We start from the raw sequence: 18262 nt of genomic DNA, 5'->3' as shown, positions 1-18262 counted from the left end.
ACAATGGTGTCCTTTCCATTGTTCTGTCCTTGTATTCTTACCAAACAGTTTCCACAGAACTCCCAGTCTCTGAAGCTTCAATCTCTGTGCAGATATACGCGTTTCTAACATACAATGCGACACCTCCTCCTCGTTTATCAAGTCTGTTTCTTGCAAATAAGTTGTATCCTTCTAGTCTTGTATTCCAATCATGTGTATTGTCCCACCAAGTTTCAGTGATTCCAATGACATCATATTTCTTTTCCTGTGTTAGTAGTTCCAATTCTCCTTGTTTGTTGCCCATGCTTTGTGCATTAGTATAGAAACATTTTAGTTTGTGATTGGTTTCTCTTTCTCCAATATTTTTATTAATTAGATTCTTTTGTCTTTGTTCTTCCTTTCCACTTCTAATAGCAGAGTTCTCAATAGCATTTGTCAGGTGTATGGCTTTTTCTGGTCTTTTGCTTCTCTTCCCATGTTGTTCTAGTTTAAAGCTCTCCTTACAAGTGTAGCGAGGCGGCTTCCAAATACATGCTTTCCAGTCTTCGTCATGAAGGGGTTAAGTGCAGTACCAATCGAAAGTTTGAAGAATTCTTTTTATGCAATGGTTTTCCTTGTTTTTATTGGAAATTACACATTGTAGATTTAAACTTTAGGCACCAAATCCACAAAGGGACACTTATTGAAACAAAATGTAAAAAAAAAGCACTTGTGAAATAAACCAAACTATGCACTCCTGGCTTATGAAGGGCTGCATTGTCTCAGTAAGCTTCATCTACCCCCATTGCCATTTTGATTTAGAAGCTGCTTGAGACAATGCCTTGGATGTGTAAAGGTTTAGCACATATCCTGGTTTAAGTGTGTCTCTTTACTCCTAGTTTGTGTTCCTTCGTGGTTTTGCTGCCTTAAGTCTGAATCTACAATCAGCACATTCCAATAAAAAGAAGGAAAATTATTGCATGAGCAGTTATGTTCAAACTTTATTCATTATCTTTATTAGTCAGAGTGTTGAGTGAAATCCAGTTGCTACCGGGAGGAATACGTTTCATTTTCTCCTGGTAGTGAGATTCTAAGCGCCCGCAACAGACAGGTTCAGAACACTATTAACATGCAGATTATCCCCATATCTGCAGGTTAATTGCATTTTTTTTCACTTGACAATTTCCCTATAATGTAAATTTCAGTACTAGTGTTTCACTTTATAAAATAACAATTTTGTTAATTTTTATATTGTAATTATTATTTTTTACATGCATTTAATGTTTTTTTTTTCTAATCTACAGTGTAATAGAGCCTTGGTCAGAAGAAGGTATGATCAAACATGTGACTTTATATTTTCTTTATTCCAAATTTTTTTATACTATAGGTTTTTTAAAGGGACATATAAATAATGGTTTGACACCACCAATAAAATCTTTAGGGGAATCTGTAAGCAGGGTTTAATACTCATCTGAGAGCAATGTAATGCAGGCAAAGAGAAGCTGAATCCCACCATGTATCACTAAGATTTCTGGGTGCAGCAGTTCTGACTCAGAGCTTTTAGATTCAGAATGAAGCAGAACTGAGAAAGCTGCCCCTGCCAACACCAGGCTCTCCATGCACAAAGTCCATGGACAGTGAGCTGCTTATCACAGGAGAGGGCATTGCTAAACTAGTATGGTCCTGCAATTTTAATCTCTTTGTGATAAATCCTTCACAGTTAGTGAACAGCAGCACACACTTTGACAAGTGAGACATCCCTGAATTCTGTGTTTGTCTTTATCTCCTGCTGTCCTCAGATTACATAGCAAAAACCTACTGACATATTCTCTTTTAAGGGCCCCGTCACACATAGCGACTCACCAGCAATCCCGACAACGATATCAACTTGTCAGGATCGCTGGTGTGTCCGCTACATGATCGCTGGTAAGCTACCAAACAAGCAGCTTTACCATCGATCAACACCAGCGACGACGAGCGCTGGCGTTACTGTGTAAATTAGTTACCAGTGCGCTGATGCAGGGAGCTGGTAACCAAGGTAAACAGCGTGTTTCTAAATGCCGCGCGGCCCTTAGAAACCCTCTGTTTACCTTGGTTACCAGCTCCCTGCATCAGCGCACTGGTAACTAAGGTACACAGAGGGTTTCTAAGCTCCGCGGGGAGCTTAGAAACCCGCTGTTTACCTTGGTTACAAGCTCCTGATCGCTGGTCTCCCGCCTGCCACACGCAGAGATGCGTGCTGGCCAGCGGGAGACCAGCGACCAAAAAAATGTCATGGCTGTTCCAGCACGATCAGCGATACCCGGCAGGGGGGGCCGGTCGCTGGCCAGTGTCACACACAGCGATCTGGCTTGTGAGATCGCTGTTGCGTCACAAAACTTGTGACTCAGCAGCAATATCGCTAGCGAGATCGTTATGTGTGACGGGGGCTTTACAGAGAGCGGGGATTAGTTTTCTCAAGGGCTCACATGAGAGACTGTGACTGTTGTGCACGGCTAAACTAACACACTAAATTTAAGAATATTAGTAGAAATCTTAAGCAAAGTTAACTGATCATCTGGCACTGTTAATAGTTTACTGTAATGTGCTCTTAGTAGAGCAACCAATCAAAGCCATATAATTTATTAATTTTTATAACGTCCCATGCCCCAAAGGTCCGTCCAACACACAGTATAATGACCATCACTGCCACCATACACAGTGTATGATGACTCCACTTTTCACCCTACACATTTCATGGTACCCACACAGTCCTCCCCATACACATACACACAGTATGCATCCCCAGAAGTCCCCCCAGACACACAAGGTATGATGCCAAACAGCTACCCCCTCACACATCCACAATATGCACAGTATGCTGCCACAAAATGTGTTGGATCCACACCCCCCCCCCCTTTCAGTATGATTGCCCCACTGTAGCTCTGTCACTGTCTGTACCCAACCGAAACACCTGTAGGGGAATTCTGAAGAGACAAGTTGAGAATCGCTCTACACCCAGGCTCAGAAAAGGTCATGCAGGAAGAATAGAAGAAGCTAGTAGTTATAATATGTCACCAGCCTATTGATTCCATGTCTAGAAGACTTGCCGCTGTCCTTAGCAATCATAGAAGTGATACAAAATATTAGATGTAGTTGCTTTGTTCATTTTTGCATCAACTAATTTAGGTAAAACTGAAAATTTTGTATTGGAAGTTTAGATATTAACCTTTCATTCTATGGGTGAAAGAATGTTCTGTGAAACTCCGTCTTGTCAGCATTTTAGATACTGTTCTTGTTTTTAGTGAGGTATTATTTAAAATCCCACTTTTTGAAGGGGTTGTAGTCACTTTATGCTGAGCACTAAAAATAATGTATACATACCTAAATATATCGCACACCTACTACATGTTACATACATGATTTTATCATCCGGACTGATCAATATTTCCTTTAATTACTATACAGGAGAGGATTCAGAATGTGATTCGGAGGATGACTTCAGGAAGTTTAGGTATGTACTGCACATTACCGTTCCATGCAGGGCCGGACTGGGACTGAAATTCAGCCCTGGAATTTTTTAAGAACACAGGCCCACATGTAACTTCTGTAATCTTGCTCTCTAGATAGTCTAAGTACAGGTCAGCAGCATACAATCAAAACGTTTAGTGTTACGGAGCTGCATACCCAAAAGCCACTGAATTATGGCCAATTTAGATGAGCCAATAATCATGAAATGTGTGATTATAAGAGTGCCTCTTCCTGATTATTGGCTTGTTTAAATAGGTCAGTAATCACCTGGTGTAAGAGCAAAATGATTATTAGTCATGTGAGACAATTTTTAGCCAGCTTAAAAATGAAGGTTCTTAGTAGCACATTGCTCCGGGTAAACAGGACATGCCCTCCTGAGAACAGGACATTCTACTTGCACAGATCATATTACCAGTTGCTGTGTGCACAGACACCTGTGTCCTCCTGTGTGAATAGGCCTATAGGACACTGACGTGTATATGGTTGGTTGGTGGTCATGTACATGCTATAGCACAGTAATGACAGTAAAGTCTGATTCAGACGTCCATTTCTCACGTTCATGCTCTATCTGTGGTTTTCATTATTTATTTTCCATTATAGTCTATATGGTGCTGCTCAAAGGCTTCTGTTTTTGCAGAGTGTCTCTCCCCAAATAAGAGACCTTTTTGTTTTTTATCGTTGTCACAGACAAAATGACCTACACAAGTCTATTAACCTGTGCCAATCACAGACCCCACATAGATAGCACCAGTGTACACTCTGCATTGATTAACATTGTAATGTATAGGAGAAGCTTTTAATTTAATTTTTCATATGTGAAAATCACTAAAGTTTCTGTCTGGGGGCAAGCACACATCACCGGCCCATGTGTAGTGACTCATTAACCAGCTTATTGCTGCCTTGCCTTCCTTATAGAAGCAGCAGAGGTAAATTTTAAGAAACGAGACTGGAGAGATCGTTTTCATGTTGGGATGCATGTATTTTGTGGCTGCAGGACCAAGGTAAGGCTGGGTTCATATTGCGTTTGTGGGCAGCGTTTAACTCATCCATTACATAGCGGCATTAACGCTATGTAACGGATCCGTTAACGCACCTATAGACTGCAATAGATGAGTGCATCGCCAACGCATGTCATAATCAGCATGCGTTCGCGATGTGCCGTCATTCTGTGATGGACCCTCTGACGCGGGCTTCAGCGTTTGGGGGTCCTTCACCACTAGCACAGACAGGAAAGCTGCGCTAGCGTGATCGCTAAACACGATCACAATATGACAGTAGCGTTAATGCAGTCCGTCAGCGCTATGCATTGAACAGACTGCATTAACGCAATGTGAACCTAGCCTAAGGGTATGTGCACACATCTTTTTCAGGCGGACTGAAAAAGCGCCACAAACCTGCCGCTAAACATGAACCACATTGCTGTACCTGCTCTGTCTGTTACTTCTTTTAACTGCCATTAAAAGAAGTAGCACATTCTGTCACTTGTAACTATAAGGCTATGTGCACACGCCCGGAATTCCTGCGTATTTTATGCGTTTTTGCCACGCTTTTTTCGCCACGTAAATGCTGCGAAAACGCATAAAGTAAGCAGGCCATTGTATTCAATGGCATTACACACATGCTGTGCTAATGCTGCGTGTTTTTCCACGGCAAAATCGCATCGCGGAAAAATACGCAGCAGGCTCATTCTTTGTGCGGAATCGCGAGAATTCCGCACACATAGGAATGCATTGTTCCGCTTACTTTCCGCATGTGGCTATGCCCACCGTGCGTAAAGTAAGCGGAAAATGTGCGTATGGTACCCAGGGTCTGGAGGAGAGTCTCCTCCAGGCCCTGGGTACCATATCCCTGTATAAAAATAATTAAAATAAAAAATTTTGATATTCTCACCTTACGGCGTCCCACGCAGCATCCCCAGGCCTCAGCGATGCTCCCGGCAAGTCCCGTTCCCAGCGATGCCTTGCGACAATGACCTTTGATGAAGTAGCGGTCTCGCGAGACCGCTACATCAAAGGTCATTGTCGCAAGGCATTGCTGGGAACGGGACTTGCCGGTAACATCGCTGAGGCCTGGGGACGCTGCGGGGGATGCCGGAAGGTGAGGAAAACATGATTTTTTTTTTTATCTTTTAACATTATATCTTTTTACTATTGAGGCCGCATAGGCGGCCTCAATAGTAAAAAGTTGGTTACACTTGTCAAACACTATGTTTGACGAGTGTGACCAACCTGCCAATCAGTTTTCCAAGCGATGCTACAGATCGCTTGGAAAGTGCTAGCATTCTGCAAGCTAATTACGCTTGCAAAATGCTAGTTAAAACTCGGGAATTACGCATGAGAATTCTAGCGTATTTACCCGTGGCAGGGAGTTGCGGAAATTTCTGCGGCAATTCCGCAACGTGTGCACATAGCCTAATAGAAACTATTGAGAAAAGATGCCGGTGGCACAAAAAAAATGGCGCCTTCAGGTAAAGGACTTGAGACACTTTCCTGAAGCAGCTCTGTCCACTGAAATAAAACTGTGGGCACATACCCTAGATACTAACACTAGGCTACAGCACTCTGCAAATGAATACAATAATCATTCTAAGGCCGGGGTTACACTAGCGTGTGTGATGTGAGAAACTCGTACGAGTCTCTCGGAATAACACCCGGCACCACTGCCGCTGGCACTCAGATTGGAGTATGCGGCTACATGTATTTCTAAAGGCCAATGCAGACTGCCATATATATTCTCTCATCTGAGAGAATCGGCCAATTATACTGTACAACTGACACTTGGATCAAGCTCTGACCCGAGTGTCAGCATAGTGTGGTCCGGTCCGATTGTCTAGGATGAGAGAATCAGAGAACACTGAGGAAAAGATGGATAACAAAATATTCTCTATTGTGTCATCAGAGTGCAGGCCAATGTTTTCCACGCACTCATTGAATTGCATTACTGAGTGTGATCGGAATATCAGCTCAAACTCGGACATGCAGCAATGGCTTCGTCTGTCTGAGTAAAATATCGAACATGTGCAGGGCCCCATACACGAACGCTGGTCCGAGTGAGATCCAATGTTTTTTTTCTCACACACTTGGACCAATAATACGGCGTCTGCACAAACCCTAAGGCCGGGATCACACATGCGAGAAATACGGCCGAGTCTCGCATGGTAATACCCGGCACTGCGCTAGCACTCGGGAGCGTAGCGTGCGGCTGCATAGAAATAAATGGAGCCGTACGCTCCGCTCCCGTGTGCTGACAGCAGTGCCGGGTATTACCATGCGAGACTCGGCCGTATTCCTCGCATGTGTGATCCCGGCCTAACACTACACGACTAAAAATGTGATCTGGCAAAAGAACCAACTTATTACACCAATACAAATAACAGAATACCAGAACGAGGTTTACTATACATAAATGGCAACAAAACCTAGCCAACCAAATCACACGGAAATGATGTGAAAATTGCTGCATTTTAAAAGGATGCTTAATTTTAAGAAAAAGGTAGACAGAGGCATAGGACCACCCCGCCTACCCCACAAAAAAAAGCAAACTGAAAAGAAAAAAAAAGGGTTTAAAGCTATTTAGAAATTTAAAGGGAACCTGTCACCAGATTTTGAGTCTCTCAACAAATGTCATCACTGTTATCTGCTCTGTGCTGCGTTACACAAATGTGTATACTGACTCCTGCCCTTCCCCGTGTATAGCCCCAAAACCATCTGTGGTGTGCGCGCCTCCTCTCTGCTTCTAATCGCCGCTCTCCAGCTCTGATTGGTGTGGATGACTCCTCCTGCGTCATCCACATAGTGCAGCGAAATCTTACGCCTGTGCAGTAGCATCGCCAGCCTGTCCGCCTTGCTCTGCGGCTGGAGCAAGGCACATTATTGCATAAGATGTAATTCCAGCATCGGTGAAAGTGCGCCTGTGCGGGACGGCGATGCTACTGTGCAGGCGTAAGATTTTGCTGTGCTATGTGGATGACAAGTTCATCCATATTTATTAGAGTCAAAGGATGGCGTTTAGGAGCATAAAGGAGGCACACAGCGAAGAGATGATGCCTGACCAGTCTCACTGAAAAACAGCGTGGGAGCAACTCAGATGTTTTAAACAGGCGGTCAGGAGACAATATACATGTGGATGTAATGCAGCACAGAGCAGATAAAGGTGGCTGCATTTGTTGAAAGACTCAAACACTGGTGAGAAGTTCCCTTTAAAAATATATTTGTGTCCACAAATCTGCAACACAAGGCTGTAAAATGCAAGTCACAGACATACAGGGTGGGCAGCCAGCCAGGGCCGGCGTTAGGGGCAGGCAGACCAGGCAGCTGCCTAGGGCCCCCGCTCCACCAGGGGCTCCCAGCTAGCAGCACATCATGCTGCCGCTATGAGGCCCCTGTGAAACGGGGGCCCACCTGCCCCCGGTGCCGTCTCCCCCCGCCATCGCATTGAACTATACCAACGTCATAGACGCCGGTACAGTTCACAGCATTGATGGAGGAGAGAGCGTCAGCTGACGCTCCCTCTCCCATCATTCCCCGTTCTGCCTCTGACACAGCGGGTGCGTGATGACGTCATCACGCTCACTGTGTGCCAGGCACAGAGCAGGAGCCGGGAGCAGCACGGGCACCAGGAGAAGGTGAGGAGTGTTTTTTTTTTTTATTATATATATCGTTGTGTGTGCTGGACTGTGGGGCCACTCTCGGGGGGAGGTATGCTATGTGCGGCTGGGCTATTTATACCATGTGGTGCTGGGCTATATATACCATGTGTGGCTGGGCTGTATATACCATGTGGGGCTGGGCTGTATATGCCATGTGCGGCTGGGCTATGTATACCATGTGGGGCTGGGCTGTATATACCATGTGGTGCTGGGCTATATACTGTGCGGCTGTGTTATATACCATGGGGGGGGGTACATTTTACATTATATTCTGTGGGGGAGGCTGTGTTATGTAATATGGGGGTCTGCATTATATTCTATGGGGAGGTGGGCTGTATTATATTCTATTTGGGGCTACATTATATTCTATGAGGGGCTGTATTATATTTATTATATTCTATGGGGGGTGATTACATCATACTCTGAGGGGGCTACATTATACTACTGTATACGAGGAGGCTACATCTATTATATAAAGCTCAATGTGGGTGTGTATGTATGTGTGTATGTCCGGGATTGGCATCCGCACCGTCGCAGCTACAGCCACAAAATTTGGCACAGTCACACGTCTGGACCCCAAGAGCGTCATAGGCTGTCGTGAGGCGAAATTTTAACCCCGCGCATTCCAATTCACCAAACAATTTTGCCCCTATCTACATACTGGGGAAAAAGTGTGTGCGTATCAAGCCCCACCCCTCATTATGATGTCATAATGGTTGCCATGGCGATGCTGATTCATCATAGGTTGCAAGCCCCGCCGCTCATTATGATGTCATAATGGTTGACTATGGGATGGAGGATGTGTGATGGGTATATGGGCACTGGACTATGGGATGGAGGATATGTATGACGGGTATATGGGCACGGGCCTATGGGATGGAGAATATGTATGATGGGTATATGGGCACTGGACTATGGGATGGAGGATGTGTGACGGGTATATGGGCACTCGACTATAGGATGGCGGATATGTATGATGGGTATATGGGCACGGGGCTATGGAATGGAGAATGTGTGACGGGTATGTGGGCACTCGACTATGGGATGGAGGATATGTATGATGGGTATATGGGCACGGGACTATGGGATGGCGGATATGTATGATGGGTATATGGGCACGGGACTATGGGATGGCGGATATGTATGATGGGTATATGGGCACTGGACTATGGGATGGTTGATGTGTGTTGGGTATATGGGCACTGGACTATGGGATGGAGGATATGTATAATGGGTATATGGGCACGGGACTATGGGATGGAGGATATGTATGATGGGTTTATGGGCATGGGACTATGAGATGAAGGATGTGTGATGGGTATATGGGCACTCGACTATGGGATGGCGAATATGTATGATGGGTATATGGGCATGGGACTATGGGATGGAGAATATGTATGATGGGTATATGGGATGGAGGATGTGTGATGGGTATATGGGCACTCGACTATGGGATGGAGGATATGTAATAATAATAATAATAATCTTTATTTTTATATAGCGCTAACATATTCCGCAGCGCTTTACAGTTTGCACACATTTTCATCACTGTCCCCGATGGGGGCTCACAATCTAAATTCCCTATCAGTATGTCTTTGAAGTGTGGGAGGAAACCGGAGTACCCGGAGGAAACCCACGCAAACACAGGGAGAACATACAAACTCCTTGCAGATGTTGTCCTTGGTGGGATTCGAACCCAGGACCACAGCGCTGCAAGGCTGCAGCGCTAACCACTGAGCCACCGTGCTGCCCCATATGTATATGGGCACGGGACTATGGGATGGAGGATATGTATGATGGGTATATGGGCATGGGACTATGAGATGAAGGATGTGTGATGGGTATATGGGCACTAGACTATGGGATGGCGAATATGTATGATGGGTATATGGGCATGGGACTATGGGATGGAGGATGTGTGATGGGTATATGGGCACTCGACTATGGGATGGAGGATATGTATGATGGGTATATGGGCATGGGCCTATGGGATGGTGGATAAGTATGATGGGTATATGGGCACGGGACTATGGGATGGAGGATAATTATAATTTGTTATAACTAACCACAGTTAGTTACTATGCCCGGGCAGCGAAAGGCTCTTCAGCTAGTTATACTATATGAGGAGGCTACATTGTATTCTATGGGGGGCTGCATTATATTCTGTGGGGGGGGCTAGATTATGTTGTATGGGGGCTTCATTATACTTTATGAGGGGGCTACATTATATTCTATGGGGACTGCATTATACTATATGTGGAGGGCTACATTGTATTCTGTGGAGGGGCTACATTATACTATATAAGGGGCTGCATTATATTCTATGGGGGTCTGCAATATACTCTGAGGGGCTGCCATATATTCTATGGAGGGGCTGCATTATACTATATGAGCGGGGGGCTGCATTATATTCTATGGGGGGTTACATTATATTCTGCGGAGTGGCTGCATTATACTATGGGGTAGCTGCATTATGCTCTAAGGGGTGGCTGCATTATATTCTATGGGGGTTACATTATATTGTATGGCGAGGCTGCATTACACACTGTGGGGTGGCTGCATTATACTATTTGTGGGCTTCATTATACTGTATCGAGGACGAAGTGAATTGTACTACATGGATGACTATGGTGGTGCATTATACTATTTGGAGCACTATGAGAAGTGTACTATACTGTATGGAGTACTGGGCAATGTATTATGTATTTTAATATATGGAGGGCTATGAGAAGTGTATTATACTATATGGAGGACTATGGGGCATATTGTATTATATGGAGGACTATGGGGTGTAAACTATAGATGTACTGCTGATAACATGATAGTGTATGGTGATCTGTTAGTGATCCATTAGTGATTGTTCTGTCCCCATCATTCTTTCTCAGATGGTGGAACGAGGTCGGGAAACAAGTGTTAAACGTCTTCAATATTGTCAATCACACTCATTTAGCGGCCTGAACTCAGCGCATGTAACTACAACCAAAATGCTTCTGTGTGATGTGCAATACGTTAGCATTTGGGGCCCCATTTTAAACTTTGCCTAGGGCCCCACTTTACCTAAAACCGGCCCTGCAGCCAGCCTTGGGGGGGTCATGATTCTGCTGTATTGGGCTGTGTGCATACGTCCGGAATTCCTGCGTATTTTATGCATTTTTGCCGCGGTTTTTTTGCAGTGAAAACGCTGCAAAAACGCATAAAATAAGCAAGCCATTGTATTCAATGGCATTCCGCACATGCTGTGCTAATGCTGCGTATTTTTCCGCTGCAAAACGCATCGCGGAAAAATACGCAGCAGGCTCATTCTTTTTGCGGAAAATATGCGGATGGTACCCAGGGTCTGGAGGAGAGGACACTGTCCTCCAGGCCCTGGGTACCATATCCCTGGTTAAAAAAGAATTAAAATAAAAAATCGTTGATATTCTCACCTTTCGGCGGCCCTCGCACCATCCCCAGGCCTCAGCGATGCTCCTGCCAACTCCCGTTCCCAGTGATGCCTTGGCGACAATGACCTTTAGGTCAATGATGGGGGGATGCCACCTCCTGCTGATGGTGGCATCCCCCCATCATCTCTGCCTGTCCCATGACAAGTGCTACAGTGTGACAGACAGAACAAACATTGGGGTCTTCCTCCCCCTCACAGATGACTCATGCTCTGTACTCCTGGAGATGATGGTGGACAGTGCACTAAGCCTCGTATGGTGCTCAGCCTGAGTACAGGGCACGGCCATAGAGGATTATTAGTGCCCATAGGGTCCTGCACATTGCTGCCAGGCACAGCGACCACTTATTTGCACAGTGCCGATGAGGAGAGCCCTGTTCTCCAACGCTGGTACTGGCCAGCGTCAGAGTGAGGCTCAGGCGGGCGTCCTCTCATGTGCGCGTGGCGGCGGCCTTTTCAAACTGCTGTACAGGCCTTGGTGCATGCGCTTTCCTGCTTGCCCGCACTGACTGTGACGAGGGCCGCAGCAGCGCGCGTGCAAGCACAAACGAGGGCCTCACTGACGCGTGCCACCGTGGCCCTGGTCGACGCGTGCACCGAGAGAGCGCTCGCCAGGGCCTGTGCATAAGATTTAAAGGGCCGGCGGCCTATTTTGTAGCTCAGAGCCACCGGACAAGCGGACATCTGCCCGACGCGGCAGATTATCAATCCGGACCTGCGTATGGGCTAATGATGTACTCAGGAGAAATCGCATAACAAATTGTACTGTTTGTTTTTTCCTATTACCCCTTGTGAAAATTGCGAACCTGGTGTCAAAGCAACATTTTAGTGGAAAAAAATAGTAAGATTTCATTAACTCAGCCCGATTTTATACAAGTTTGTTAAAAAATACTCACTGCTACCTAGATGAATTGCTTGAGAGGTGTAGTTTACAATATGGGATCACTTGTGGGGGTTTCTGCTGTTTTGGCATTTCAGGGGTCTTCAAATGTGACATGGTATCTGCAACCTATGCCTGCCAAAATAGCGCTCTTTCCATTTCCAGCCCTAACATGCACCCAAGCAGTCGTTTTTCAACAAATATGGGGTGCCTGCATGCTTTTGTAAAATTGGACAGCAAATGTCATTTATGATATATTCTCCTGTTACCATTGTGAAAATTAAAAAAAAAAATTGTCTGAAAGAACTTTTTGTTGGGGATAATGACTTTTCTAATTTTTAAAGCTCAACATTAAAAGATTCTGTGAAGCTCCTGAGGGATCAAAGTGATCACCACACATCTAGATAGTCTTTGAGGGGTCTAGTTTCCAAAATGGGGTCGTTTGCTGGGGTGGCGGATGGGGGTTTACACTGTTTAAGCACCACTAGGTCTCTCAAAAAGCCACATGGTGTCGGCTATTCAAGCCAATTTTGTATTCCAAAACTCAAATAGTGCTCCTTTCCTTCGGAGCCCTGCCGTGCACCCAAACAGTAGTATTTCATCAAATATGGGGTATTGGCGTACTCGGGAGAAATCACACAACAAATTTTATGGTGCATTTTCTCCTGTTACCCTTTTGAAAATTAAAAAATTGGCGCTAAAGTATCATTTTTGTGGGTTTAAGTTACGGTAAATGTTCATTTTTTCCTTCCACATTCCATTAATTCCTGTGAAGCACCTAAAGGGTTAATAAACTTCTTGAATGAGGTTTTGACGTTTTTAGGATGGTGTCATTTTTGGGTATTTTATGTCATATGGGGCCCATCAGGGTATGTGCACACGTATGCAGAAAATTCCTGAGAGAAAACCGGACTCCTTCCCAAACGCGCATTTTTTTCAGCACGTTATTTGCGCTAAAAACCAGGGCTGTGGAGTCGGTAAGCCACAGTTGCGACTCCGACTCCTGGATTTTATCAGGCTCCGACTCAGACTCCGGCTCCGACTCCTTCATAAATGGCCAATTCATAACAACAAACTTACTGTTGTAAAATATTAAACATCGTGCTTATTCAGTTTCTCACCATCATATAAGTAATCAGACCACTTAGAGCAAAAACTACATTTATTAGAATACAATTAGAATATAGCAAATAACTTTTATAAACTTTTCTAAACTGTAAGTAAATATGCAATAAACACTTTTATGCAGTTAACAAGAAGAAATCTATAAATTTGTCCTCAGAAAAAGTATTGCCTCTGTCAGATCCTCCTTCATGGATGCCCTCAAATCTGATCTAATTATTTTGAGAGCAGAGAACAACCTCTCTACACTAACTTGTGTTTGTGGCAAAGCAGTAACCACTCGGGCAACATCTCTGACAATGTCAGGATACAGTGGAATCGCTTGTTGCACTGTTATTTTTGATGAACGGTCAAATTTCTCAATTTCTTTTAGTGCACATGAAAAATTCTGCTGAAATGTACTGGCTGTGTTCCTTGATGGGGATGACTCTTCTATGCGGGAACGCTTTGCACGGTCCTTGTGATCCAACTATTTTTCGAAATTAAATTCTTCATCAGTTGATGATGAGGGTGAAGATGTGGCAGGACGACCAAATTCTTCTTGTTCCTCCTGACTGTTCTGCAACCCTTTCATCCTTACTGCTATTTCAAACAGAGCTTCTTTTCCTTTACTTAGCTGTTGATCATCTAGAAGAATCCGATGCATTGGGTCTACATAAACAGCTTCCAAAAGAATGTTATTTTGTAATAGTAGCTCCTCTCTCCGTTTCATTGATGTAGCGATGCCACTTGCAATTAACCCTCCTCTTTGGGACAGGCGAAACATCAGGTTCTTCCACTCCTTTAAGAAAATACCTGGAGTTAAGTCCTCTGCTTGTAATTTTTTAGTCACTGTAAATGGGTGCTCTAGCAATTTTTCCAGCTCAGTCACCTGATTCCACTGACTTTCATTTAGCGTCAGTTGAGGGTTAGCCATGTCTACAAGAAAGGTTTTCAGTTCAACCAAGCGCTGAATCATTAAGTAAGTACTGCCCCATCGTGTGGCTTGATCAATAATTGCCCCTTTTCCAGCACGTCTCTTCAAAATTGAGTCAACTTTAGGGGTTCTGGCAACAGTAGCCAATTTTCTCACCTTGCCAATCAGTGCAGCAGCATGTCCTTCTTGCAGACTGTCTCTTATAGCCAGCTGTAGCGTATGCACAACACAGCGCATGTGATGAATGAAAGAACATATTGACACAGTTTCAACAAGATCATCTAAACTATCATGTTGCTGTTCATCTGAAGCAACTTCAGTTTGCTCCTCAGTTACAATACTGTGTTCCTCTATTTCAAACATTTCTGTGTCTGTGGACCCAGAATGTTCTTCTAGCTGCTGGTCACCATCATTACTCTCATTCATTAGCTTAATAGTACTTATCAAATTTGAAGCATTGTCAGTTACGACAGAAAGAACTTGCTCTTTGTTAAGTTCATAGTCTTGCAGAATCTTTTCCACCAAGACCTGGAGAAACTCACTGGGGTGATGAGCTTTGGTGTCTTTTACTGCCAATGTCTTGGTAACTATTTCATTTTTGTCACAAACAAATCGGACATTGATGGCAAAATAGTTCACTCTGTGACGTGTGCAGGCATCCATTTTAAGAAACAGAAAGCGTCCCTTGAGAGTTTTTTTAAGTTCTTCCTTTTGTTTAAAAGCTTCTTCGATTACTAATTTTCTAATACTCTCTCTCTCCAGAGAAACACCAAGCTTGCGGGCCATTTCCCCATTCAGACACATAAAAGCTGGTCGTGAAAATAATGAAATAGGCACACTATCCTTTACAACAAGCTCTATGATCTGTTTTTTAAATGTATCTACTGTCATTGTCACAGTAACTTTGTCTCTTACAAAATATCTTGCAACTGATGGCTGCAAAGTTCTCTGCTCTTTTGTTTGGCTGGAAGAGCTGGGCACTGGTTCATTGGTTTGGATGCAGTCTTTCTCATCCACTGCTTTCAGTACTTCTGGATGAAAGTGCTGTAAATGTCTCTTTAGATTAGAAGCTCTGGTAGGAGCATTTTTATCTTTGCCTGAATATGCACTCATCTTGGCTTCACAGCATTTGTTTTCGTCTGGATCATTTGTCATACACTGACAGACATAATGTTTTCTATCTTGAGTGATGGTGAAATGTTCAAATACAGCTGATTTAATGTGATGCTTCTTTGACATTCTCAGGTTTTTAATTCTGCATTCACAATCCAAATGACAATTGTTTTTCCTAAAAACAATTGTACAAAATTATTGCCAGGTCGTACAACTGATATAGTGGTCAGTAATACTGTTATTATTCCTCATGTACTCACAGTTAACTGATGCAAAGTTTGTTGAAAGGATAATACTTCTTACAGTCTTCCTCTTCTGAGTAGCAGGCAGCTGTGAGATGCTTGGAAGATGCACACCTAGTATGATCTAGTCTAGAGGAGGAGCTTTACTACTAAGAATTTGCAACACATTTTCACTTTCAGTTTCATACATTGTAAGTAGGGGGGTTGGGGCAGCATGAGGTTAACCAAGTATAAGATTAGATAAGGGCAGTGGAGAACAGTGACACACAAGAAGTAAGAAATGTCTCTATCTCCAGCAGAACTGCTTATCACTGTTGTTCATAGTTTGATAGAACATATATATTTGAGTAACATTTATAAAATTCATATGAAAGTTCAATTATGAAATCTTAATACATTTTTTTTAAAGCTGGAGTTGGAGTCGGTACATTTCTACCGACTCCGACTCCAACCAAAACTAACTCCGACTCCACAGCCCTGCTAAAAACGCCCGTTTTTTTATGCTTTTTTTTCGGAGCGTCCCCAGGCTCATAGTTAGAAATGCAGATTTTTCCGCAAAATTAATGAGCATGCTGCATTTTTTACCACGATGCATTTTTTTCGTAGAAAAAAACGCATCAATATGCACAAAAAGTGCAGAATTTATTAAAATGAATGGGATGCTTCTTGTAAGCATTTATTAAGCGTTTTTGCCAGTAAAAACACTTAAACACGCGAAAAAAATGCTGACGTGTGCACATACCCTCAAAGTCACTTCAAATGTGATGTGATCCCTAAATTAAATGGTTTTGTAAATTTATGGAAAAATTAGAAATTGCTGATCAACGTATAATTAATCTAGCCTTGTAAATAAAAAAACATGTTTCAAAAATTGTGCTCATGTAAAGTAGACGTGTGGAAAATGTTGTTTATGCACTTTTATGTGACATAACTTGATGGTTTAAGGGCATAAAGATAAAAAGTTTGGAAATTGTGAAATTTTCTAACATTTTGCCAAATTTCCAATATTTTTAGAAATAAACACAAGTTATATTGAACAAACTTTACCGCTACCGTGAAGTAAAATATATCACGAAAAAAACAGTCTCGGAATCACTGGGATATGTTGAAGTGTTTCAGAGTTATAACCACAAAAAAGTGCCACTGGTCAGAATTGTAAAGACTGGCCTGGTCACGAAGGCGAATACAGGCTCTGGCGCGAAGGGTTAATGACCCTGGAGTTAAAAAGGGTGATGTCTTAAAAGCTCCTCGGAGAGTATTGTGTATGTGTCCCTATAGTTTTGTCCATATGGTGTGTAATGGGTTCTTTATCTTCCATGGTGAGAGGTGGAGAATGCTCCTCTGATGATGTATAAATCTGGTACGTTAATGAGAATAATAATCAGTTTTGGTATATATTTTAGGAAACCACAAAATGACAAACGGGCCAAAAAAAGAAAAACAGGACTGGTAAAAAGAGTTCACTTTACATAAGAGGTAAGCTCTAAATACGGCAAATGTAATATATTTTTTTTTCTTTCCTTTAACCTCTTCCTTGCATTAGACGTACTATTCCGTCCATGTAACCTGGGACTTAAGTCCCATGGACGGGATAGTATGTCATACGCGATCAGCCAGGTGTCAGCTGACACCCGGCACATTAATCCCTGGCACACTGCGATCAAACATGATCGCAGTGTACTGGGGCAAAGGGAAGAATCACGCAGGGAGGGGGCTCCCTACGCGCTTCCCTAAGACCCTCAGAGCAGCTCGATGTGCTCGCGTTGCTCCTAGGGTCCCCTCCCTGCAGGGCCCTCGATCCAATATGGCCGTGGGGGCCTGCAGGGAGGCGGTTTTCTCAGTGCCTGCTGAGCAGGCTCTGAGAAAGCCTCCTCACTGCCTGTCAGATCGCTGATCTGACACAGTGCACTGCAAAGTCACTGAGGGGTCACTTGTGGGGGGATTCTGCTGTTTAGGCACTTCAGGGGCTCTCCAAACGTGATATGGTATCTGATCTCAATTCCAGCCAATTTTGCATTGAAAAAGTCAAACGGCGCTCCTTCCCTCCTGAGCTCTGCCATGCTCCGAAACAGTGGTCCCCCCCCCCCAACATATCAGGTATCGGCGTACTCAGGACAAATTGCAGAATAACTTTTGCAGTCTAATTTCTCCTGTTACCCTTGGTAAAATAAAAAAAAATTGGACCTGAAGTAATTTTTTTGCGAAACAAATGTTCATTTTTTTTTAAACTTTCAAAAATTCCTGTGAAGCACCTGAATAGTTAATCAACTTCTTGAATGTGGTTTGGAGTAGCTTCAGGGGTGCAGTTTTTGGAATGGTGTCACTTTTGGGTATTTTCTATCATATAGACCCCTCAAAGTGACTTCAAATGTGATGTCACTAAAAAAAATGGTGGTGTAAAAATGAGAAATCGCTTATAACTTCCTAACAAAAA

At 43.6% G+C, this 18262-nt stretch overlaps 1 protein-coding gene across 1 annotated transcript in view; it reads left to right on the top strand.

The window, feature by feature from the left end:
* The window catches only part of LOC141087859 (uncharacterized), a 97121-nt gene extending 79698 nt beyond the window's left edge, over positions 1–17423 (top strand). The window contains exons 12-14 of the mRNA XM_073573684.1: positions 1263–1288; positions 3406–3451; positions 17232–17423. Coding sequence (XP_073429785.1) covers positions 1263–1288; positions 3406–3451; positions 17232–17301 — 142 coding nt within the window. The 3' untranslated portion in view covers positions 17302–17423. The remainder of the gene's footprint in view (positions 1–1262; positions 1289–3405; positions 3452–17231) is intronic.
* The last annotated feature ends 839 nt before the right edge of the window (positions 17424–18262 follow it).

This window comes from Dendrobates tinctorius, unplaced genomic scaffold (genome assembly GCF_039654945.1).
Source record: "Dendrobates tinctorius isolate UK_male_01 unplaced genomic scaffold, ASM3965494v1 ptg000036l, whole genome shotgun sequence".
Lineage (NCBI taxonomy): Eukaryota > Metazoa > Chordata > Amphibia > Anura > Dendrobatidae > Dendrobates > Dendrobates tinctorius.
This window is presented reverse-complemented; position numbering and strand designations above follow the sequence as displayed.